The sequence below is a fragment of the Raphanus sativus genome, chromosome 7 (assembly GCF_000801105.2).
Source record: "Raphanus sativus cultivar WK10039 chromosome 7, ASM80110v3, whole genome shotgun sequence".
NCBI classification, from domain to species: domain Eukaryota; kingdom Viridiplantae; phylum Streptophyta; class Magnoliopsida; order Brassicales; family Brassicaceae; genus Raphanus; species Raphanus sativus.
This window is the reverse complement of record NC_079517.1, coordinates 7453987-7480030: the sequence shown is the minus strand read 5'-3', so window position 1 is coordinate 7480030 and position 26044 is coordinate 7453987. Positions and strand designations below refer to the sequence as shown.

Genomic DNA, 26044 nt, shown 5'->3' with positions numbered 1-26044 from the left:
TCAGAAGTGATTTATAATTTAATCATGGACACATTTTGATTTTTTGTTACATAATACTTTTTTTATGAGTGATGTAAAATGGTGTTAAAATGAGATGAGTTAGCTTTAGCTCAGTTCAGTTTATTTATTATATAAATTTTAATATAAATTTGAATTCAGATTATTTAAATCATGAGTTAAATAAGGTAATTCGCGATCAACTACTAAAAAAATAAAAGATTATAAAAATAACTATAAAATAAAATGAATAATTTCATAAGATATTTTAAATTTTAAATATTAAATTATAAAACAATAATGTTAAATACTAAATAAAACCAATACTTAGTAGTAAATTAAATAAAAGCTAAATCAATAATCCACAATCTGTTCCACATAAAAGTCTTGAGATGATTTATCTCCAAAATCTCCATCTATTTAAATCATAAAGATATATTTTGCATGAGAGTCTTAGGGATATTTTACTTTACACTTTAGTTCCAAAGATATATGATATGAGAAATGATATCGATATTCTTTTATATTTATTTATAAAACAACACTAAATTATTTTTTAAAAATATTTATAGAACATTTATAAACTCAACCCCAATCCTCTAACATTAAATCTTAAAAATAATCACTAAATTTTAGACCCAAATATTAGTATATTTTCGATTGATGATAATTTTTTTTGAAAAGTAGTATTTAATTTTTGGTATTTCTAACAATTTCTCATATTGTTTAGTATTTTTTTGTTTAGTTATGCCTTGTGAGTTTGTACATGGATGAATTGTATTTTTTTTCTTTTTTATATACATTAATTGCAGCAAGGATTTTAATTTTCCTATTTAATTAATTATTTTGTATGTGTTAATATATATATTTTCAGAAGTCAATAAAATATTTACAACTTTTTATAATAAACTATGGACGATTTTATTCATAATGATTTCCAGAAGACTCGATATATCTTTTGCTTATTTATTGAGCTGAAGAACACTCGATTTTAGTTAAACCATTATAAAGCAACACAATGATATCATTCGACAACCGTAACTTGGATGATCAAGTCTAAAGGCAAACAAAACAATAGAAATACAACATTTGTTAAAAAAAATACAATATTGAAAATAAGGACACAAACTTCATTGTAGTATTTTTACAAAAAAAAACAAAAAACTTCATTGTAGTAGATAAGATGAATTTTCTAGTCCATGGACTCGAAAACATATCATGAAAACTTGAATACCCGCCTTTCTTTTCAACTGGTCGTGTTTCCTCTTTGTGTTGAAAATGGATTTTGCGTTGATGTACTTGGTTGCCTAGTTCGTTGTGTGTACGTTGATGTACTTGGCTGTCCGGTTCGTTGTGTTTGCGTGGAATATATGCTTCGATGTAGGTCTCCTAGTGTTTGCGTGGAAGCATTTGTTGCTGTGGATACGGTGTTCCACAAACTTCCTGTACTTGGTTGCGTAGTTCGTTGTGTGTACGTTGATGTACTTGGCTGTCCGGTTCGTTGTGTTTGCGTGGATATGCTTCGATGTAGGTCTCCTAGTGTTTGCGCGGAAGCATTTGTTACTGTGGATACGGCGTTCCACAAACTTCCTGTGATTCCTGCCACCATTGAGGTTCCTCCTGCGCATCAGATGAATAACGCATATCTAATTGTTAATCAACAAAAACTGTACCACGAGAAAATAAGGATACAATCTTTATTTTAGAAGATGAGATGAAATTCTAGTCCATGGACCTCAAACCGATCACCACCTCAAAAAAAAAAAAAAAAAAGTTGAAATATAAGAGCTAGAGGAAAGTAAGATGTGTGTTTTCATAAGATGATGCAAGCACCTGAGTTATTTTCTAAAGCTTGTCTCCTCCTTTTCTCGTCCTCCCTCTCCTGCTTGATCTTCTTTTGTTTTTCCTCTTCTTCGGCTAAAGCTTGTTTCCTTCTCTTTCCTTCTTCCTTCATCTTCTTTTGTCTTTTCATTTCATCGGCTAAAGCTTGTTTCTTCCTCTCTTCCTCTTTCTCCTGCTTGATCTTCTTTTGTTTCATCTCTTCTTCCGCTAAAGCTATTCTCTTCTTCTCTTTCTCTTTCTCCTGCCTGATCTTCTTTTCTTTCATTTCTTCTTCCTCACAATGTAGTACCACTGCCATATTCTCTTTTCTATCGTTCTTCTTTGCATAATTCCATTTCATATTGTTAGGAAGAAGGTTAAACGCTTCCGCACCGATAGCTTTTGCCTTCTCAGCCGCACCGACACCTATAGCTTTCGCCTGCTCAGCAGCACCAGCACCGACACCTTTTGCCTGCTCCCACATTAATGATCCATAATTTTGCGATGCTGTCCCGTTTGAGCTGCTGGCACCATCATTGAGCGGTTTACTCGCTTTTTGTATTTTAATAGGTCGTTTGCCTTCATCTCGCGGCTGAATCTTGATTTCTGGCTCCGTTACCCCATCAGATACAATCTTGTTTGTCTCAACAGATGCATCTATCTTCTTTAGTTTCTTTGTCAATCCAGAAATACTAAATTCTCCCCTAACCTCTAGCTGACATTCTCCTTCAACCTCTACCACCTTAGTTACTCCTAATAATATAAACGGTTATTGCTTAATTTTCTTAAAAGAAAATGTAAACTTCATTCAATTCAAAAAGTTGTTTTTACAAAGAATGCATTTTCTTAGAGTTAGATGGACATTGTGTCATTACATTAAATTCGAAATAAGAGCGAAAAGGATGAATTATAATACCTCAAATGTTTTGAAGTTAAATAGACTAAACTTCTTATGTATGTAAGCTGAATATTTGCCATTATATTTATTTTAGTATAATTAACCAATTAACCATAGATTAGTGATGGTGTACCTGGAAACTTGCTGGCAACTTCCTTAGCTATCTGTTTGATGCTTTCATTAAAAAATTTAACTCTGAGTATAACTATCTCCTGCAATTGAAATAATCAGTCCATAGTATAAGCACATAACCCTTATCGCATAATATATATAAATTTTTAAGCCATTAATGTAGATTTCTTAAATTTGTTCTGGGAATTGAAAAAGCAAACCTTCTTTTCGTTGAAACAGAAACAACAAACCTTCATTTTCTAAAAATATAAAATATTATAGAGTGAAGAGAGATAACAAAGGAGGAATATGATTGCAGCCTTGCAGCTTGCTCACTAAAGCTTTGCTTGCCGTTTATTTATACGATTTCTTATACTGATTAGTGAATATAATAACGATTAGTCCAGCATGCTCACAAGTCACAACTATGGACGATTAAAATCTAGACGAATACAGACAATTTAAATCTTATTATATTCTCTTATCGATGGTTAGACACTTAGAGCAACATTATTGCTAGAGAGGTCTTAGATTTGTTTATTAGTAATTTTGAGCTAAGGAACAATGTTAAGAAACATTAAGAAAAAGGGAAATTATTGCTGGGACTTTTAGGTTAGTTCTTAGTAAATTAATTATTTATGTTAATAAGTAAAAACATATGAAGAAGTGTTTAAAATACTTTAAGCTCTGTTTTTACAAGCTTTTGTCCGTAATAGTTTACAGGAAGCACAAAGGAAATGCAAACGACCGCAACAATTGAGAAGATACGAATGCTGCAAATGACCATCCTGATGAAGACCACAGCATCAAAACCAGCAGCAGCCAACAACAAGATCCGATTTTGATTGCTTTTACCCGGATCCGATTTTGATTGCTTTTACCCGGATCTTCTTCTTCAAGTCGTCACGAAGCAAAACATAATCAAAAGCTTTGTTCAAAGAACATTTGCGAAACCCAGAAACAGCAATCAGACTGAAACAAAATTAAAAGATGGATTGCTAACGAAGAAGATGAAGATGAGATAGAGATGAGAGAGAGTACAGCTTTCCCTGTATGACGCGTGGCATTAAGGAACGCGTGCAAAAAGTTCTTAATTAACAAACGTTTCACTTGTTTCTTGGCATTTTACATTTATTTATTTGACATTTAATTACTAAGGAACGTGTCTAAGACACTGCGATAACGATGGTCTTAGACTCAAAACTTTTGGGTCTTATGATATTATAGACGGTTAAAATAAAAACAAGTTGAATATTTCTATATAATAGATCGGAAGAATAATAACAGTTTCAGTCTTTCTATATAATATGTGAGTAGAAGGTAGCTGCGTCTCTTAGGGGGTGTATTCAACCGAGAGTTTCAAGTGATTTGTATTAAAATGACAAATCTACTGTTATTCAATCATGAATTTTAAAAACTCATTTAAAATCCACTGTTATTGAACTTGACATTTCGTAAAGTACTCTGAAATCCACTGTTATTGAAAATATTTTAAGTTGTGGAGTTTTAAAGTTTTGAGGTGATTTTAGGGTGTTTGGGTGGAGTTTCTTAGTTAAAAAAATTAAAACTCAAATCCTATTGTTTTAGGTGATATTCTAGAGTAGTTTAACAAAAATCACCTAAATCTCTGCAACTTATTAAAATCATCTAAAACCCCATTAAAAATTAAATAACATCAAATGTTAAATTGAATACATCCCCCTTAGTTTATTGGCGTCAACTAATACCGTGTTACCACTTTTGTAAATGATATAAGAAAGACCCTAATCATTTCTTCGAAGCTAGGAAATAAAATACCCAGTCTACAGTAATCAATTCAGACCAAAATTAAAGCATCGAGTTGTTTTGTATAATGGTTTAGTTCAAGTTAAGAATTTATCGGAGGTGCAAACATATTGCCAAGGATAAGAATGGGGTTCTTTGTTATAGAAATTGGCAAATTTTGAGAATTTTTTGTATCATCTATTGGATCAAAAGGTCCATAACGGATTAAAGTCTCGTATACTCCAAGCCAAAAAAAATCTCAAATGCTCTTGTCTATTTTTTATTTTAATAAATATTTATTTAAATTGAAAAATAGACTAAATGGCCACAAAACCAAAATAAAATTTATATAGTTACAATTTAACCAGGTGGTTATCCAATCCAATTAGATATTAATTGGGTCAATCCATTCCTTATCTTTACTATTCCCAAAATTGACTAAAGTATTTTAGGGTTTACTCATTTTTCCTATTTTTTTCTTTCTTCACTGAAACTAAATTAATCTTTTTAATCTCACTGGTCTTCTTTAATCCATCCGCATCCAGAGAAAGTATGCTATTCCTAAAAAGAAGAGTAATTTCTTTCTCTAGAAAAATAAAAAAAAATAATAAATTTCGAATTATCCATCAAAAGAAAAGAAAAAATGAATCCAAAATAATATAACTTAGTACACTACAAGAAAAATGCGTTTTAATAGCAGATCAGGATAACGTTTTTTCGTTTTCTGCTATGGTTGATATATCTGTTAGTTTTAGATAGCGTTTGTATTTTTGGAAACGTTATGATAGAGAGGCCTAATTGGAAACGCTATGGTAGCATACATTTAATAGCATATAAAATAATAAACGCTATAATAGTGTATTTTTTGAATCCCTAAACCCTAAACAAACTTTTGAACCATATACTCTAAAAAACAAAATTTAAACAATAATATACTAATAATCTTTACAATATTTTAAAACTTAAATCTTAAGTTTAAACTCAAATTTTGATATTTTCAAAATTTATAATTAATTCAAATCTTAAATTCAAACCTCAAACCCTAATTCTTTAACATCTTTTCAAACTCTAAACCATGTATCCATATCTAAACTCTAGTTTAAGCTTATAACCCTAACTATTTTCTAACTCTTACTTGCAAAAGTAACAAAATATTAAAAGCTTCAAACCCTTATTAAATTTATAATTTTCAAACTCTTCAAAAAACCTTAACTTCATACACTATATCCAAACTATAACTTCATATCTTAAATTTAAAATCAAAATTTGATCTTATATCCAAACTTTAACCTCATATCTTAAATTTAAACCTAATAATTCATACAATAACCTCATATCTTAAATTTAAATTTAAAATTTAATCTTTTTATATTAAAGTATAAGTCTCATTCTCCAAATTTTAAACCATCTATCATAAACATAACTTTTAGATTTTAATATTTTCAGTTTGCATATTAAAAAAATAAAAAGCTCGATATATATATTTTTATACTGTCTAACATATAAATTAAATAGAACTATAAATACTTTTATAATTTTACCAAAGATAAAAAAAATCAATTAACAAAAAAAATTGTCATGGACCAATAATATCAAAGTACTCAGATTACAATCTCCACCATTGGATTAGATTAATCCAACAGACCAAATTTAATCCCCTTTATCTCTCTCTTTCCTCTCTCTGCGACATTCACCCCTTCCTCTTCTTTTTCACTTTTTCTTCTTCTTCGTTCTCTTCTCTGCGACATTCATCTCTCTCAATCAATTTATTTATTTTTTCAATTTCCATCTCCTCTTCCCCATAACCACCGTCGGTCTTCACTTTGTTCGTCACCACCACTCTCTTTTGATTCCGTCGAGTTCTTCACCACCATCCCCACCGTCACGCTCATCACCAACACCACAGGTCACCTCTCTCTCTCTCTCTCTGTCTCTCTCTCTCTCATCTTTATAACTTCTCCTCTAATTGGTTTTGTTTTTTTACAGATCTGAGATGGAGATTTGACAGAGCGGCATCTGCATCTCTGGTTAAGCGTGGTGCAGCAGTGGTGCAAAAGTCGGTGGTCTGTTGGTGGTTCATGGACGGTGGCTGAAGCTTTGTGAAGATGGAGATGGTGGCTGAAGAGTCGATTAGATTTAGATTTCGGTTTAGTTAATCATGGCTGGATGGTCAGAAGATGAAGAAGACGGCGAAGGTGGATGTGCGGCTGGGGGATAGGTTTAGATAGTAATTAGGTTTAATCTTTGTTTAGGTTTTAGGTTTATTTAGTTTAATATTTTTAATTTGTAAATCATATTCTTATGGTAAACCAGTTTAATTATAAATTATTTTATTTAATAAAAAATTATATAAACAATTTTAAAATTTAATTATGTTTTTAATTTTTTTAATTTTTTTTAATTTTTTATAATAGAAATAATAACAAAAATTATACGCTATTAAAGAATATTTAATTGCAGATAGAAAAGCGCTATCGTAGCGGAACAAAAGATAGCATCACAAAAAACCGCTATCTAAAGTGCTTGACCTATTATGACGGGCGATGATACAGCGCTTCATAAACCGCTATCGTATCGATAGATAGCATTTTTCGTCCGCTAATAAAAGCCATTTTTCTTGTAGTGGTAAAATTTGGTTCAAGTATGTATAGAACTTTGTATAACTTAGTAAAATTTCAACTGATTTGGATTGTATAATTTAATAATAATTTATGATGATGGTTAAAATTGATATACTTAGTTACATTTTTCAATGAGAGAACGAAAGTGAAGCCATGCAACCTCTGATGATGGATACATGGAACAAAGTGAGAAATGGTAGTTCGTGTAATGGAGAGATGAAAAAAGAGTGTCGGTAAAGGTATAGAGAAAAAAGACGGTGAAAATGATAATGAAAAAAACTGTTGGGGATGAGCAAAGAGAAAAAGAAACAATGCGTAAACTTGGAAAAACTTTACATTTTATTAAACTAATACAAGTTCTGATTAGTTGTGTATCCAGTTCTTGAAACTTTCATGATAATAGGAATAAGACAACATAAGTTATGAGTAACCCAGTATCCGCTGGGGATTAAATGTTTCACCGGAATGTGTGTTATGCTCCTCGGGTAATTGGAAACATATCACCACCTCTTCTTTGAATGTGAGTTCTCTTCCAGCATCTAGAAGCACTTTGCTCAGGCAATCTTGCCTGCTACCCCTCTTGACATTCATTCTGCAGCTGCCATGATCTCTCACCTCCGCCACCCTTACCAAGCTCTGCCTGTCATCAAGCTGATCTTTCAATCTGCTATCTACCTCATCTGGAAGGAATGTAACGCCTGTGTGTTTACCTCTGTCTCCGCAGCGGTCGGTCTTCGTTAAGCCCTTGATCGTCTGATCCGGGATCGTTTATTGTCCTTCCCATCGCCTGATTTTCTCTGTCGCTGCTGCAGTTCTACTTTTCTGGTCCTAGGGCTCCTTGAGGCTGTTCTGTTCTGTTCTTGTGTTTGGGTTGTGTTGTTTCTTTTTTTTCTGCATAATAAGTTGTTCGCAACATTTTAAAATCGAAAATGGTTAAATTTAACATTTTACCAAAAAAAAGTGAAGACATTTGATTTGGGAGACAACCAAAACAACAGCAGCAAGAGTGAGGTCAAAGACACAATTACTTGCCCCTCGTTTTTCTGTCAAAAGAAGAAAGAAAGAATAATAGTCATGAAAAATCTCTTATAACAAAGACAATTCTTGAACACAAAACGGTGTACCAATATTTTTTTGTTCTCTTGATTGCATATGGGACAAGAAAGATCGGTTTTGTTTTTTTTTTTTTGAATTTAGGAAGTTTGGGCTTTGGGCCCTAGTTTCCCTGGCCCGAAACCAGTTTGCGTATGTACCTGTTACGGCCCTGTACACTCTTCTCCGTCCGAGACTCGAACCGGAGACCTCTCAGACAAACGCCTGGAGATGCTACCAGTTGAGCTAGCTCGTCCGTGTAAAAAAAAAATTGGTTTTGTTGAAGGATGCGATTGTATAAAACTAAATTAAAAAGGGTTATGAACTAAACCAGACCAAAAATCCATGGGCTATTTTGCAATTTTTCCGTATTGGAAAAAATGATGAATCCTAATGATTGATTGATATTTTTGTTGGGTATAAAATACAATGACATCACCGTACACGTCAACAGTCCAAGTATATAGGACAAGAACTCTCCATTCACAAACCCCCACGTGTCCCGATAACGTTTCCGTCTCTCTTCCGTCTTCTACTAGTACTCTTCTTACATCACACTCTATAGCTAAACCACTGAAGCAAAAGCAGACGCGTTGGTCGAGTAAAAAAAAGCCATGACATCTGTGAGAACAATCCTACCATCGGTAGCTCTACTGATTCTCATCGCCGTATCTACCGCGGAGAGTATCGGATTCGACGAGTCAAACCCGATCCGTATGGTCTCCGACCGTCTACGAGAAGTAGAGGAATCCGTTGTCGAGATCTTAGGCCAAACCCGCCACGCTCTCTCCTTCGCTCGGTTCACTCACCGGTATGGGAAAAGGTACGAGAACGCGGAGGAGATGAAGCTCAGATTCTCGATATTCAAGGAGAATCTGGATTTGATCAGATCCACCAATAAGAAAGGCTTGTCTTACAAACTCGGTGTCAATCGTAAGTTTATTGTCTCTTTACTTCTCTCCATGGGTGATGTTTTGAAAGTAGTCTCTTCTTGAGTGGAAACAGATCAAACGATGACTGACACATGGATATATAAATAAATTAATTAATTAACCTTTTCCGTGTTGGGATCTTCTACGTTTTTTTTTTTTTTAAATTTGATTTTTATTTATGCTTTGCTTCACGTGTCTCAAGATTGGAGTATATGAGCACGAGAGAGTAGTTTGCGTGAAATATGTATCACCCACCAAAGTTCATTGTTCTGCTTCTTTTATTATTTTAGATGTCCTGATTAAAGGATGCTTCTCAGAAAAATGTCTTGTCTCTTGAAAATCCTACACAGAGTTTGCTGATATGACGTGGCAAGAGTTTCAAAGGACCAGGCTTGGTGCCGCTCAAAACTGCTCTGCCGCTTTAAAGGGAACCCACAAACTCACGGAAGCAGCTCTTCCAGAAACCGTAAGTTCTTGCTGCACTCAGACCATCAAGTTCCTGTTTTTTTCAGGTTAATTATGAAAACGTAGCCTTTTCTTTAATTTACCTCTGAGTATTGACAACTTGTGTAACTGCAGAAAGACTGGAGAGAAGATGGTATTGTTAGCCCAGTCAAAGACCAGGGAGGTTGTGGTTCTTGCTGGACATTCAGGTGTATATTTTGCAAATTCTTTTTTTTTGGGGAGATATCTCTTGATACAAAACTTGAAAGTCATATGATCTCTCTATCTCGTACTGCAGCACGACTGGAGCCCTTGAAGCAGCTTACCATCAAGCATTTGGAAAAGGAATATCTCTCTCTGAGCAACAGCTTGTGGATTGTGCCGGAGCTTTCAACAACTATGGCTGTAATGGTGGCCTTCCTTCCCAAGCCTTTGAATACATCAAATCCAACGGGGGCCTCGACACAGAGGAAGCTTATCCTTACACCGGTGAAGATGGAACCTGCAAATATTCAGCTGAAAACGTCGGTGTACAGGTCCTTGACTCTGTCAACATTACTCTGGTACGGGATTCTGAAATTCCACCTGCCCTTTTGCAAATATTATTATACATTCTGTTAATGTGTAATGAGGATTCAAAACAATTAACAGGGTGCTGAAGATGAACTGAAGCATGCGGTTGGATTGGTACGACCAGTAAGCATAGGATTCGAGGTTATACACTCGTTCCGGCTTTACAAGAGCGGAGTTTACAGTGATAGTCACTGCGGAAAGACTCCAATGGTGACACTTTCTTCTTCAAAATGAATCTTAACACTATTTGCGAGTAGACTCATCTTAGCTTGTTGGTTAGTGTCTGATTCGTTTCCTCAAATGTGGCATTAGGACGTGAACCATGCTGTTTTGGCGGTTGGTTATGGAATTGAAGACGGTGTTCCATATTGGTTTATCAAAAACTCATGGGGAGCAGATTGGGGTGACAAAGGTTACTTCAAGATGGAGATGGGGAAGAACATGTGTGGTAAGTTTCACTAAACCCTGATGCCATTACCATATAAATCCTTTATTTTAGAGCCTGTACAAGAGCAGAGTCAATCATAATTTATCATATTTCGTCTCTCTCTCTCTGTTGTTGATTCGTTCTTGAACTTGCAGGTATTGCGGCATGTGCATCGTACCCGGTTGTGGCCTAAGATGATCAGCGAATGTCGTCTCTCAGTGATCTGATTACAATCATGTTCCCCATATATATTGGAGTAAGACATCACTTGAAAGTCACTTGGGAGTGCATAGTGTTTGTTTATGCTTGTTGTAACATAAGGTCTGTTCATATGTACAAAATGATGCATAAACTACAGACGATCAACTTTATAATGTATCCATGTCAAATTTAAGGACATACATTTATTTGGACCTTTGTTCTTGATCCTATTTCAATTTATAACTTACAAAGTTATGCAAGTTTATGAAAAAATAATAATAATAATACATGGTAACTTAAAGAAAGTAAATTGATTTACACCTTTATAGCTTTGTTCTTCATCCTCAGTTTCTGTTCTTCCAACATGTAAAGGTGTGAACATCACTAAATTTCTTTTGTGGGGGAGTGAAATGTTAGCACCACTTAACTTTGTTTTGGTATGTAGGTCTTTCTAATTAATTTTGTCAACACACATTGATATATGATAATCTGATTTTAGTCAAAAGCTGCTTCGTGCTAAAAATGTGTTTGTTTTTAGTCTTTGCACATTTGCTTCCCTCTTCGATTAGTTCTTGCAAAGCGGTTAAAACCGTGATTTGAGTAGGGTTGGTTCCCCATACCAAGATTACTTTGTACTGTATACAGAATGTTATTTTGCTGTATGTGCACACCATTGTTGTTATAGTTTATGAACTAATATCCTCACTCCATAGACCATTTATGGACTGGTGATATTAATTATAAAATGTTAACTAGATTTTGACCCGCGCTTCGAAAGCGCGGGTATTATTTTTCACTTTTATGAAAAATATTATTTGTTTGTAATTATTGAATGTATTTATCTTAGTAAAACTTTTTTATAATAAATTCGACATATTAGAGTGTCTCTGGTAAACTATGTGTTTCTCTGACTTTATTTTATTTTCTATTCAATCAATATATTTATTTGGCTTGTCGTTAAAATAAATGATTTAAAAACATAATTGTACAATACTTTTACATTGATATTTTGTTTAAACAATGTAAGATATTTCTATATTAATTAAATATTTACATTGTAATTTGTATACAAATCACCATATTTGTCTAGTTTGTTGTTAAAAGAAATGATTTTGAATTCAAATGTACAGTACTTTTATATTGTTTTTTCTTCAGTTCATATAATTTTTTAAAATAAATTTCTTTCAATATAAGCTATATCAAAAATTAGTCAACTAAAGAATCTATAAACAATTATTTACATAGCAATATAACATATTTATATATTAATTCAGTATTACATTTTGATGTGCACGCCTCCACGAATTTGTATTTTTTTGTATATAAATTATTTATTACTGCCATATTTAAAATGAAAGTTTATTGATATATTTTTAGGTTGCTACAAACCAACCCGGACCGAAAATGATCCAACTCGAACCTCCTACGACATTTATAATACTCGAATGATATTTATTTAATTTAAAAATCTAGGGGGAAAATATTGTGTATCACGAAAACATATACGATCAATTAGTGGTTTTCTAAAATGTAAGAAGTTTAAATGGATTTGCTAATTTTGTTTGGATAGAGATATTTTTTTTTAATAAAAATACAATCTAAGTTTCCAAACAATTTTTTTAACTACAATCCAAGTTTCCAAACAAATTTGTTATTTATAAATGCTATCAAAGTAACCAAACGCCTCCACGCGGGTGTTCAATTTAATTTGTAATAGATGTTTGATTTAATATTAAAATTTTATAAAAAGTTGGTATTTTTAGTAGGTTATATAAACTGTGGAGAATGTTATTATATTGTGTCATATAATTTTTTTGTAAATATCGATTAGAAAATATTATCAGAATTGTTAAAAATTTAATAAACTAAATTAGTTAATACTAAATTTGCATTATTTTGAATAATTTTGACAACAATAATGAAATGGGCCACGGTTGTTACAAAAAAATGTAATGGGCCACAAAATATATTATTGCTTACTTATTTTTATAAAACGGATTTTAAATTTCAGTTTTCTACATAACTGGGCTAACTATATAATTACTATATCAGTTGCCCAAATTTAAATTTGGCCAATTTTAATATTGGCTGTCGGACCATTTGTCTAACTAATTAATCTGGGAAATCTTTTGTTAAGTTACACGTTAAGAAAAAAGGTCAACTACTCTTTCGTTTTCTTCTGCTCCCCACATGCTCCCTCTCTCTCTCTGTTATCTCTTCTCCGTTTTTTTCTATAAAGGATCTCTTCTCCATTTCTAAACAAAACAAATCCAGAATCTAAATTATCATAAAACTATGTTATAAATATAAAAGATATCCACTTTAACAAATAGATTTTGAAACTTCAAATACCTTTCTTTAAAATCAAGGGCTTCCTGCATGGTAGGGTTGAGAATCACAGGTGAAGCATCAAATGCATTTGCTATTTACATATTTCCTAGTATAAAATATGGTTGTTGCCGTAAGTCATTCTAGTAAATATATAAGAATCTCAAGGCAATTTTTAAATGAATCTCATCAACATTGAAAGGAAGATATGTTTACCTTTGTAACAGCTGATTTTTGCAAACAGAATTAGACAAATAAATGCTTGACCTTCGTTTTCTTCAATATGAGATTCGATCTGTTCTGCATATTTTCCCCACAAGCAACACTCCAGGTCATTAACACTGAATACAAAATAGAAGGTCAGTAAATGGAATATCGAATTTGGTGTACTGCTTTGAGATGCGATGACTTGGAGAAAGCTAGACGCAGAGAGGTATATATATATGGGTAGAAAAATTAGCGTGCACCATAGGTCTAGTTAGATATTGCTTGATACTTGCGGAGATATCAAATTGAGTATATTTATTTAAGAATTTCGAAATATATTTTTAATATATGAAAATTTAGGAAAAAAAAATCTTATTTGGAATGTTAGATTTGTAAGAGAATCACGTTTGTTACCAGTTAGTTATTACTTGATTTTTTGGGGATAACTAAATGAGTATATTCCTTTTACCATTCTCGAAATATCTTTTAAGATATCAAAAGTATTAAATAAAAATTTTATTTGGAATGTTAGATCTGCCCATGTTAGTTATTTCCATATGTTTTTGTGTAATTTAATCGAGTAAGGTTTAGTGTTAAAAAAAGTTAATGTCGAATTGGTTTGGTAATAGATGGAAGTGTAATTAATTTATTAAAAAACCAGTGACTAATTATGTAAAAATGAAAGTACTATACATGTGTCCAAACAGTTTTAATATAGATAGTTATTCTTATATCCAAATAACTTCTTAAAGTACTTCAACTTTAATAATATAGATAGAGTCATTCAATTCATTATTTAAATCATCTTAATTCTAGTTGACCTAGTGATAACATGTCCTAATCAAATTCGTTATGAAGTTATATTGTTCTTATTTAATTGAGGAATCAGTTTGTGTTCGTAAAATGTTGAAAGTTGCAGGCATGTACTGATGTACACCCCTTGGAGAAAAGAATCTTCAAAAAAAGATCCAAAACGCACAAGGGCAATTTGGTAAAACCAGGACCACAGAGAAAACGCGGAAACCCTAAAGCTCGTAGCTATAAGTAGCCTCCTTCGTTTCAGTCCCAAGGGTGTGCTCTCATTTCAGTTTCACAGCCGCAAGTCTCCTCTCAGATTCTTACTTTGCAGGTGAGTAAAAAGTCTCTCTATAGATCTACGATCTTAGCTTAGCATTGCTGATATTATATCTCTGTCAATGTTTATATCTCCGTTCCTTAGATCCTTATCGTCAGCTCTAGTTCGACTGTGATTATCGCTTCCTCTAAGCTGTTTCACTCTTTCGATGCTCGATCTTAAGATCTGAGTATTCTTCGATCTAATCGAGAATCGCCTTGTTTACTGTTGGCGTTTACTTTTTTTTTCATATAGCTCGTCTGGAATTTTTGAAATCTGATATACTAGTAGCCTCGCATGTTGTTACGACTTGCAATCATCACGATCTGTTGCTCTAGTCTAGTGTTCGTTTCGTCTTGTTATTTTTTTTGCTATGGGAATCATTCTTTTGACACGTATGGTTGACGTATCTAGGTAGATTTAATGTATTGTCGCTAGATCGTTTATTTCATGATTCTGTATACATAGATTGTAGTAGTTGATTGTGTATCTGTTCTTGTTCTAATGGTTTGATCTCCTTTTGAACATGCAGCTATGGGTAAAGAGAAGTTTCACATCAACATCGTGGTCATCGGCCATGTCGACTCTGGAAAATCGACCACCACCGGTCACTTGATCTACAAGCTCGGTGGTATCGACAAGCGTGTCATCGAGAGGTTCGAGAAGGAAGCTGCTGAGATGAACAAGAGGTCTTTCAAGTACGCGTGGGTGTTGGACAAACTTAAGGCCGAGCGTGAGCGTGGTATCACCATTGACATTGCTCTCTGGAAGTTCGAGACCACCAAGTACTACTGCACGGTCATTGATGCTCCTGGACATCGTGATTTCATCAAGAACATGATTACTGGTACCTCCCAGGCTGATTGTGCTGTCCTCATCATTGACTCCACCACTGGTGGTTTCGAGGCTGGTATCTCCAAGGATGGTCAGACCCGTGAGCATGCTCTTCTTGCTTTCACCCTTGGTGTCAAGCAAATGATTTGCTGTTGTAACAAGGTGAGCTAACTTCACGTTCTTGTTTGCTTATTGTGATTGATATCTTCTGATTGGTTGCTAACGAATGTGTTTTTGATCTTTGTTTCTAGATGGATGCTACTACCCCTAAGTACTCCAAGGCTAGGTACGATGAAATCATCAAGGAGGTGTCTTCCTACTTGAAGAAGGTTGGGTACAACCCTGACAAAATCCCATTCGTCCCCATCTCTGGATTCGAGGGTGACAACATGATTGAGAGGTCCACCAACCTTGACTGGTACAAGGGACCAACTCTCCTCGAGGCTCTTGACCAGATCAACGAGCCCAAGAGACCCTCTGACAAGCCCCTCCGTCTCCCACTTCAGGATGTCTACAAGATCGGTGGTATTGGAACGGTGCCAGTGGGACGTGTCGAGACTGGTCTGCTCAAGCCCGGTATGGTTGTCACCTTCGCTCCTTCAGGGTTGACCACTGAGGTTAAGTCCGTTGAGATGCACCACGAGTCTCTTGTGGAGGCACTTCCAGGTGACAACGTTGGATTCAATGTTAAGAATGTTGCTGTCAAGGATCTCAAGCGTGGGTATGTTGCATCCAACTCCAAGGATGACCCTGCTAAGGGAGCTGCCAACTTCACATCCCAGGTCATCATCATGAACCACCCTGGTCAGATCGGTAACGGATACGCCCCAGTTCTCGATTGCCACACGTCCCACATTGCAGTCAAGTTCTCTGAGATCTTGACCAAGATTGACAGGCGATCTGGTAAGGAGATCGAGAAGGAGCCCAAGTTTTTGAAGAATGGTGATGCTGGTATGGTTAAGATGACTCCGACCAAGCCCATGGTTGTCGAGACTTTCTCTGAGTACCCACCGTTGGGACGTTTCGCTGTTAGGGACATGAGGCAGACCGTTGCTGTTGGTGTCATCAAGAGTGTTGACAAGAAGGACCCAACCGGTGCCAAGGTCACCAAGGCCGCAGTGAAGAAGGGAGCCAAATGATGAGACTTCTCTCGTCTTTGTGTTTTCTTTTTGCTTTTAAGAAAAACTTTGATGGCGTTTGAGCCTTTGTTCTTTTATTTTCTGTTTCTTTCTCATCTCTACCTCCTTTTTGCATATCTCTGAGACTTGTGGGTTTACAATTATGCAGTTTTCTGGATAATTTTTCCTAATGTGTTTTAGCGTTCCGTTGTGCTACTCATTAATTTTCTTTCTTCTTGAATGCCCTTGTTAAATTACTTCTTTTTAGTTTAAGCTTGAACGAAGCCACGTTTCTGTCGTTTAATGGAACTTAAGAGTATCTTTGTTTGAGAATCCCTTCCAGTATATGGGAGACTCGTCATATTGCCATTGTTGTTAATGATGCTCTAACAAGTTACAATGTTTTAACCAAAAAATGGTTTAACAACGATTAGCAAACAAACGACAATTAATAAGCCTTGACTAAATGATTAAAGTTCAGGAGCGGTTATCCAGCTAAGAACTAAAAACCAAAATAAAAAGGGATGATGCCAAAAGAGGCAGCAAGCATCGAAACATCATGACACCAGCGACAAATAAACGTGTCAACAACAACAGTGAAAACATTGAGGAATATTTTATAGATTTTTGATCTGCAGTTTTACAAAGAAGAAACATCTCAGTGAGATCTCAGAGAGTTTTTGGGCTTCTTCTCTTAGGCAGCTTTAGCTGTGTGAGAAGAAAAGCTCCATGACCCTAGATCTTGGAATAAAGCAACTAGATCTCTAACATCTTCACTGTCTCCCATCTCTTGGAGCCATAATAGATCATGGAATCTCTCCACACCCATTTCTTCTTCTGCACCATGCCTCATGGACTCACCTTTACCTTCCGATCTCCTTATCTTCTTCTTCATCACCTTCCTTCTCTTGTCATGATCTGCCATTCTTCAACATAAAAAGAAATGAAACAAACATAAGTAAAGAAAAATAAAAAAGAGGAGATCTCAAGAGAAGAGAAGAAAAATTTACTCTTTGGAGAGAGATAACGGCTGAGAGATCCCAGAGATGCAGAGGGGGAAGCCATAGTTGCCACTAAGAGTTGTCGAAAGCATTTTCTTTTTCTCTGTAGATTCAGAATTTGGGAGAGAGCTAAAGAAAGAGAAACAAAAACAAGAACTTGGAACGGAGAGAGGATTAAGCAGTGAATAGATTATATATAGTCGTACTATGTAATTAATATTCACTTTGGTATATACACGAGAGATAAGACTTTTGTCTTGTTGTCTGTGCAGTTGATTAGTAATAGTAGATATGGTCTCCTTCTTCTTCTCCTATTAAATTGCATTAAGATACTTGACTAAATCCAGTGTTCAAAAGAAAAAAATACTTGACTAAATCCAGTGTTCAAAAAAAAAAAACTTGACTAAATTTGATCAAAAAAAGATACTTGACTAAATATCTCATTAAGAATATTTAAGATATTCATTAGATTTCTTAACAATATACGGTAGTATGATAATTTTATTATAATACCATGTTTTAGTATAGTTTAATTAAGAAATTAATTATACAAAAAATTATTAATAATTTGAAATATATCAACTTACGTAATAAACATCCAGTTGTATTAATTAGTTTAACTTGTCAATTGAAAATAATAGTATGGCTGAATATACAATTCTAACCAGTCACATCTTATGATTCCAGTAGCGGTGAAAGTAAAAATATCGGTTTCACACTTTACCGCTTTCTCCTCATGAGTCCCATGACAATTGACAACCCAAGTTTTGGATCCTTTATTTCTCCTTTTTAACTTTTTTTCTCTCTTTTTCACTTGGATTTGATAAAAGTAGGAGAAGGACAACAAGGCTTTTCAGTTTTCTTTTTTTTTCTCAGGGAGAATCAATGCAGTCTCTCATTGTTAAATCATCAAAGTCCTCAACTTGTTCTCTAAAACCAACTTGTTCAATAAAAGTTAATTCCGCCTTTAACTTCTATACTAGTACTAATCCGAGTCTTAACCACATCCACGTTAGTTTTGATGTAACTGTCACCATTTATTACACATTATGAAAGACATATCAAGCAGAATCATCCAATACCATTTAATAGTATTAATGACTGTAACCAATCTTGCAATGTTTTGCAAGAGAGAAAAAGACTACTAAAAATAATACTCACTTTTGATCAAAATCTATCACTAAATTGCTGAGATAAGTAAAATTTATCAAATAATGTTTTGCTGAGATTATGCGTATCAATAGAATGTGTAAATCTTAGTTAGTATGGACAAGTGTCATAACGATACAATGGCTCAACTTGTGCTTTAAAGTGACACAATCCAGGAACTATTCACAGTACACAGTACCAAACAATATACAATGATAAAATTCAATGCTTTTTGAGACTTACAATTAGGATGGGACCTTGATGTCGCATTTTACCCTCCATATGCATATGAAACCTTGCTAGATTTTTCGCCACTGTCAATGAACGTTGTATATATGTAACATCTGAGAACAAATGCAAAACCAAGAGCTCAAATTAAATGAAGCAAAACATATACACGAAGATGAAAAGATAAATAAACAAATCGATAAGCATTTGAATTTGTGGTAGAAAAAAGCTCTCAGACACGAGAATCAAGGAGTGGTTTTATCCAACTGGTCCACCCTAGTAACCTGCTTTACCCGCCAGTTTCTTTCCTGATAAAGTACAGATCTACTGGCAAGGAAGCTTCTCGTTTGAATTTTATTCCTTTTGAACCAGTATCCAGCGGTCCGTCCTCTGCTTCTGACCACCACCCTCCGGGTTCTTCCCCCGACTCGGGTCGGAGGGACCGTCTCCGCCGCGCCGCCTCACCGGAATCCTTGCCTGAAGAAGTTACCATGGACAGCTACCTCAAGCACCGCTCCCGAAAGGTTCCTGCCGACTCACCCACATTGCTCTGACTGCTGGTCCGTCTGGTCCGACTTTGGCTCGCCTCAGGATAGATTCATCCAAAAGCTAACAGTGATTACTGGAACTCAACCACCTCGTCTTCGATTTGCTTCTAGCTCTCTTCCAGCTTACTGTCGCTGCAGCTCCCAGAATGCATAGAAGATTATCTTCTGCCGAGAAAGGCAAGGCCGTGGCCTTGGAACATCGACCGGCGCCTCGTACGGCTAGAGTGCGTCTCTCGGAACCTGATAACTCTGCGCTGCTACAGAGCCATGCGCTAACCATCATTGGAAGGGTAACAAACCCATCTCTCCAAAAAGTCGGGGCTCTCATCCCCTTCTTCATTGACCATTGGAAGGCAGATATTCCACCAGTTGGCTCAGATTTGGGCTCTGGTATGTTCCAGTTTCGCTTTGAACTGGAAGCTGATCTCTTAACTGTCCTTGCCAAGCAACCGTACCATTACGCCCGCTGGATGATAATACTTGAACGATGGATCCCTACAATCTCACCAAGCTTCCCTTCGATGATTCCATTTTGGATAAAGATTCAAGGAGTCCCAATTCACTTGTGGACAGATGAGGTCGCAGAGAAGATTGGGGAAGATATCGGGACTTTTGAAACCGCGGAGATTACCCCGCTCTCGATGCGTATGAGAGTCCATGTTAATGGGAGACTCCCCATCATCAAGTCTACCACCTTAGAGTATCCTACTGGTGAAGTTGAGGCAACACTGGTCTATGAAAAACTAGAAAGACACTGCCTAAAATGCTGCAAGCTGGACCATGAGCTTAGGGACTGTCTAGTTGCCAAGCATGAGAAAAAAGATTCGAGGGACTCACAAGAAGAGCGGCGTCCCAAAGAACCGGAGCATGCTACTGCTCGATTGGAGAGGAGACTCCCTACGCTTAATGAGGATACTAAAAGGCTCCCTCTCCAGCTTGGGAATCGCCTTATTTCTCACCCAAGGAACTATCATAACCAACGGTCTCACACCTCATCAGTAAGAGATGGAAGATCTGAATCTTACCACAGCCTTAAATCATATTCTAGACAGGAGTGGCAACCAAGAGACCGGCATGATAGAGATCAATCTCGTCGTAATGATGTTCGCCCCGAATATAGGAGTAGTTATCAACCTCGCGATGATTATGATAACTTACGTGGGGATTCCCACTCGATCTCCTCGCACAGGCACTACTCCCAGCATCGCCGCACTGATAGAGGAAAGGAGAGTGGCTCTCCAATACAGCAAGATTCTGCTCCTCGACGATACAGAGCCATATCAAAAGAGCGGGCCTCTTCTGTTGAAAAGGGGACTCCCTTACAGGAACAGGATCAGGAGGAACAGAGGATTCTACCTATTGTGGAAATGGAGGAAGCTGTGGAGGTGGTGAGAGATGTAATGTCTCAATACACCAGCTGTGCGGATCCTGTGGAGAGTGCAGCTCGCCGAGCAAGATTGAAAAAAGCTGAAGAAGCAGGGCAACTTGAAAGGTCTGCTGCTCTTATTGTCGCTGCCAATGCCCGTAGAGCTTCAAGAGAATCTCCGGCGGAAGATTCCCCATTCACTGCGGAGCGAGAACCAATCGCTAATCGACTAGGCCCTCTCAACAATTCGGAGCTATCTGTCTTGCCTGAGGACAGAGGATCAAATGAGAGAATCTCAGCTATAGCCAGATTAGGCCCACAGGTGGATGGAACGTCCCTAAAGGAGATAAATGCCCCTGATGCCCCAGTGGAGATCATAAAAAGGAAACCAGGAAGACCCCCCATCAGAAGAACGACTACTGGGAGCCCTATTCCAGGAGCTAGTTCAAAGAAACGAAAGATGCAACAAGCTAGCTTGCCAGGCATCCGAAAGAAGAATCAGGGGACTCAGGATCGAGCAGAAAAAGCTCCCAAAAAAGTTGCAGGAAGGCGAGGTGCGACTCAAGATGGGGTTCCACTTGAGGAAGGTAGCACAACCTCTGATAACACTCCTATTTGTAACCTGATCCCGAGAACAACAAGGCGCCGGATGGATTTTCGAATCCAATCCAACCCCGTTCCTTAGCTATAGCTAGCTGGAACTGCCAGGGCTTGGGGAATCCCTGGACAGTTCGAAGATTGGGAGAGATATCTAAGAAGTTCGATCCAGATATTATCTTCATCATGGAATCAAAAAACCTAGATGCCTTTGTCCTCAAGAAACTGAACCACCTACCATACGATTGTCACCACCTGGTTCCTCCAACAGGTCATGGTGCGGGAGGCTTAGGTTTATTTTGGAAGCAAGAGCTCAATCTACAAGTACTGGATTCAAATCCGAATGTAATAGATACGTTGATTGAATTTGAAGGGAAAAGTTTTTACTCCTCTTTTATATACGGGAATCCGGATAAAAAACAGAGGAAGGAATTATGGGACCATCTCCTAGCTATCAATTCTGCCCGAGAAGCCCCATGGTTTCTAACAGGGGACTTCAATGATATTCTTTGCGGAGATGAGAAGGATGGAGGTATCGTCAGACCGGAAGGATCCTTTATGGATATGCGTACCTTCTTCTCTGAAGGAGATCTCTTTGATCTCCGGCATTCGGGTGACCCACTCTCGTGGAGAGGACAGAGAGGTGATCATCTAGTGCGTTGCAGGTTAGACAGAGCAGCTGCTAACACCCTATGGGCAGAGAGTTTCCCCACAGCGAGATCTCAATATTTAGGCTTCGAGAGCTCGGATCATATGCCACTGCTAACCTTTTTCGATCAAGGAGGTAAAAGAAGAAAGGGCCAGTTCAGATATGATAGGAGATTATGCAAAGATGAAGAGGCCAAAAGAATAATAACAGACGCCTGGGTAGAGGATGACCACGATTCAGTGATGGACAAGCTATCTTCGGCGCGAAGTGCGATATCAGAATGGAACCGGGCCAAGCAACGGAATAGCATGAAGCTAATAGAGCAGAAAAAGCGGGAACTACATGTGGCGTTGGCAAGCCCGACAAACGATAAGGCAGTGATTCAAGATATCACAAAGCAACTCAGCTCGGCTTATCTTGCGGAGGAGGAGTACTGGCGGCAACGGAGCAGACTGCTTTGGCTAAAGCTGGGTGACCGTAATACGGGTTATTTCCACGCCATAACGAAGATTAGAAAACGTTTGAATGCGTTCTCGGTTCTGGAGAACGAAGAAGGGGAACTGGTGCATAAGGAAGAAGAAATTGTGCAAGTCATTGGGAGCTACTTCCAGCAACTCTTCACGACTACTCCGGGAGAGCGAGAAGAAACAGTAAATAAGGCACTCCGCCCTATTATTACTGAAGAGGAAAACAATCTCCTTCTGAGTATCCCATCGGCTTTGGAGATTAAGGAGGCTGTACAGTCTATCAATGCAGAAAAGGCCCCGGGACCGGATGGCTTCTCGGCTGGTTTTTTCCATACTCATTGGGACTGCATTGGGCCGGACATTATTCAGGAAGTTCAAGGATTTTTTAGCGGGAATCCGCTGCCGGACAGCATAAATCACACTAACATCCGGCTGATCCCGAAAATAAACAAGCCCCAAAAGGTCTCTGATTATAGACCCATTGCCCTTTGTAATGTGTACTATAAGATCTACTCGAAGCTGCTCACTCGTCGATTACAGCCGCTAATGGACAAGCTTATCTCGGAAAATCAATCGGCTTTTGTTCCAGGACGGGCTATAGGTGACAATGTCCTCATCACACACGAGGTCCTGCACTATCTGAAAAATTCAAAAGCGGAACAGAGATGTGCGATGGCGGTTAAAACAGATATGAGCAAAGCCTACGACCGCCTCGAATGGGATTTTATTGCTGCCGTACTCTCAAGGTTGGGATTCCACCAAGATTGGATACGAGCGATCATGCAATGTATCTCTACTGTTACATACTCCTTCCTCATCAACGGCTTGCCTAGAGAGAAGGTAGTACCGAGCAGAGGAATCCGCCAAGGCGATCCCCTCTCTCCCTACATATTCATCATGTGTAGTGAAGTCCTCTCGGGATTATGTAACAGAGCGCAAGAAGAGAGAGTTCTCAAAGGACTCAGAGTGGCTAGAGGATGTCCTCGGGTCTCTCATCTACTTTTTGCGGACGATACCATGTTTTTCTTACATGCTGATAAGGGAAACTGCAAGGCGCTCATTAGCATCCTGCGACAATACGAGATCGCTTCTGGGCAGACTATCAATCCCGATAAGTCTACTATTACTTTCTCCCGGAGAGCACCATTGGAGCTAAAGACTATGGTGAAAAATGAACTACAAATTCAGAAAGAAGGTGGTGTAGGAAAATACTTGGGGCTCCCGGAACAGTTTGGAAGGCGGAAGAGAGATTTGTTTTCCTCCATCATTGATAGGATCCAGCAGAAAGCAAAGAGTTGGTCAACAAGATTTCTCTCAACAGCGGGGAAGCTTGTTATGCTTCAGAGTGTCCTCTCGCCCATTCCCTCCTATTCGATGACATGTTTCAAGCTGCCGGTATCTCTATGTAAGAGAATCCAATCGGTGATGACCCGATTCTGGTGGGATAACAATGAAGATCAAAAGAAAATGGCTTGGGTTTCCTGGGATAATATAGCCAAGCCGAAGGCGATAGGAGGGTTGGGTCTCCGGGACTTCCAGAAATTCAATGATTCCTTGCTAGCCAAAATTGGATGGAGAATGATCCAAAAGTCAGATAGCCTGCTCTGCAAAACTCTATTCGTATACTCATTGGACGTGATCTGCTACTGAGGAATCTCGGATGGGCAGTGGGGGATGGAACATCTATCAATATATGGCAAGACCCCTGGCTTTCGTTGAGTACTCCAACACGCCCAATGGGACCGGTGGGAGAGCTGGCCGCTACGCTGTGTGTGTCTGATTTGATGGTGGGTGAGGAGCGACATTGGGATCGGGAGAAAATTCAACTCCTCCTCCCTGATTATGAGGAGTGTATTCTCAGCATCAAGCAAAGTGTTACTGGAGCCGAGGATAAACTGATTTGGTTGGGCACAAAAACAGGGGATTACTCTGTGAAGTCCGGTTATTACACCGCGCTAGAAGAGGAGGAGGCTGGAGCTGGAGATTTGATAATTCCACCAAATTTCGACTGGAGAACGAATATTTGGGCCATTGATTGTGCACCAAAAGTTAAGCTATTTGCGTGGAAAGTCATAAAAGGTGCTATACCAGTTGGAGAGCGATTGTTAGAGAGACACATACCTATCGATCCTAAGTGTAAGCGATGTGGATGCATTGAATCTATCATTCATCTTCTATTCCAATGCCCGTTTGCCCGAAAGGTCTGGCTTCTTGCTCCTTTTGTGAATGGTGTGGAGTGTAGTGGAATGATAGATTTGCTTGCTTCATGGAAGATTTTCTGTGCAAATATCTGTTTGCCTCCAGCGGGAATTGGGTCGGGATCTCTGTTTCCATGGATCTTATGGTCGATATGGAAAGCCCGGAACAGCTTTGTTTTTGAAGGATTCTCTATGTCTCCGGAAGATGCATTGTCATCAGCTATTGTTATGGCTAGGGAGTGGAGCAGGGACAGTACGCCAGACAAAGGAATATCAAGACCGCAAGCCAGCGCGGTGGTCCACTGCCCCAATCATACGGTGGTGGTGCGAACAGACGCGGCCTGGAATGTTGGTAGACAAGCAGCAGGGTTTGGATGGGTCTTCCAGTTTCCATCTCTGCAACAACAAACGTCCAAATCCTCTGCTGCGTATGTTGCGTCTTCTTTACAGGCGGAGGCCATGGCTATGCGTGAAGCTATCTTTGAATGTCGAAGATTGAAGATGAAGAAGCTGCGGTTTGAGTCGGATTCGGCTCAGCTGATCAAGTACCTTAACTCCGGTTCAGGATCTCCAGAACTCCATGGAATTGTGGCGGATGTCCTTCTCATTTCCCTTGATTTCGAATTTGTTTGTTTTGTGTGGATACCTCGAGAGAGGAACACAGTTGCAGATTTGTTAGCCAAGGATGCTTTAATTGCATCTGGATTGTTGTTGGAAGTTGATGGCGCATTGATTGTACCCAACTAAACCCTTTTCAAGTTTTTAATATAATCGGTGTTCAAAAAAAAAAAATAAACAAATCGATGTAACACCTAGGAGGTGAAGGTAATGTCAAATAATTGGACATGACGTGAAAACGGTGATCTCACTTGGGATAATAATTCATCTGTGATCTCACTTGGGATAATAATTCATTTGATTGTAGCCACATAGAAAGCTGCAAACTAAACGACAATTAAAAGAGCAACGATAGTGATAGTATAAATTTTCTTTTTTTTTGCAAACCATTGGAAATATATATATATGGATGAGATGAATCTAGTAGAGTGTCTACACTTACACACATATATATAGAATCGTCATGAGTGTTCTTGCTTCTTCAATGGTTTGGAAACTGCAAATAAAGGTTCGCTTCGCAGGAGAGATAGCGCCATCACATCTTCTTAAGAGTTTAGAAGATGGTGACGGTATCTCTCCTACGCAACAATCCTTGTATATGCATCTAAAATGCAGAGAGATACAGTTCGAAGTTTCAAAGTAATTCGGTTAAATCTTTCGGCAGTTTAGTATCTGTATTATTATTTTTTTTGTTTTTGTGCTCTAACAAATGATGGATACCATTTCAAGCCGTATTTGTTC

The 26044-nt window shown here is 37.5% G+C and overlaps 4 protein-coding genes and 1 long non-coding RNA gene across 5 annotated transcripts; 3 read left to right on the top strand and 2 right to left on the bottom strand.

Annotated features, from left to right (window-relative positions):
• Positions 1–1071: 1071 nt before the first annotated feature.
• On the bottom strand, positions 1072–4015 carry LOC108815089 (stress response protein NST1-like). Its single transcript, XM_056990869.1, has 4 exons — positions 3049–4015; positions 2850–2928; positions 1831–2571; positions 1072–1617 (listed from the first exon to the last, which is right to left on the bottom strand). The coding sequence occupies exons 1-4, from the start codon at positions 3082–3084 to the stop codon at positions 1244–1246; spliced, it is 1230 nt and encodes a 409-aa protein (XP_056846849.1). The 5' UTR covers positions 3085–4015; the 3' UTR covers positions 1072–1243.
• A 2211-nt stretch (positions 4016–6226) lies between these two features.
• On the top strand, positions 6227–6961 carry LOC108815997 (uncharacterized). The gene is made up of 2 exons (XR_001943775.2): positions 6227–6497; positions 6578–6961. It is a non-coding gene; the product is annotated as an uncharacterized LOC108815997 (long non-coding RNA).
• A 1897-nt stretch (positions 6962–8858) lies between these two features.
• On the top strand, positions 8859–11095 carry LOC108818372 (thiol protease aleurain). Its single transcript, XM_018591329.2, has 7 exons — positions 8859–9237; positions 9587–9702; positions 9816–9889; positions 9979–10243; positions 10332–10463; positions 10566–10701; positions 10836–11095. The coding sequence occupies exons 1-7, from the start codon at positions 8919–8921 to the stop codon at positions 10871–10873; spliced, it is 1080 nt and encodes a 359-aa protein (XP_018446831.1). The 5' UTR covers positions 8859–8918; the 3' UTR covers positions 10874–11095.
• A 3307-nt stretch (positions 11096–14402) lies between these two features.
• LOC108817608 (elongation factor 1-alpha 1-like) lies at positions 14403–16723 on the top strand. Its single transcript, XM_056990549.1, has 3 exons — positions 14403–14545; positions 15063–15526; positions 15616–16723. Exons 2-3 carry the CDS (start codon positions 15065–15067, stop codon positions 16501–16503), a joined length of 1350 nt encoding a protein of 449 aa, XP_056846529.1. The 5' UTR covers positions 14403–14545; positions 15063–15064; the 3' UTR covers positions 16504–16723.
• Positions 16724–17079: 356 nt separating this feature from the next.
• On the bottom strand, positions 17080–17703 carry LOC108817610 (uncharacterized). The gene is made up of 2 exons (XM_018590337.2): positions 17493–17703; positions 17080–17408 (listed from the first exon to the last, which is right to left on the bottom strand). The coding sequence occupies exons 1-2, from the start codon at positions 17573–17575 to the stop codon at positions 17177–17179; spliced, it is 315 nt and encodes a 104-aa protein (XP_018445839.2). The 5' UTR covers positions 17576–17703; the 3' UTR covers positions 17080–17176.
• Positions 17704–26044: the final 8341 nt, after the last annotated feature.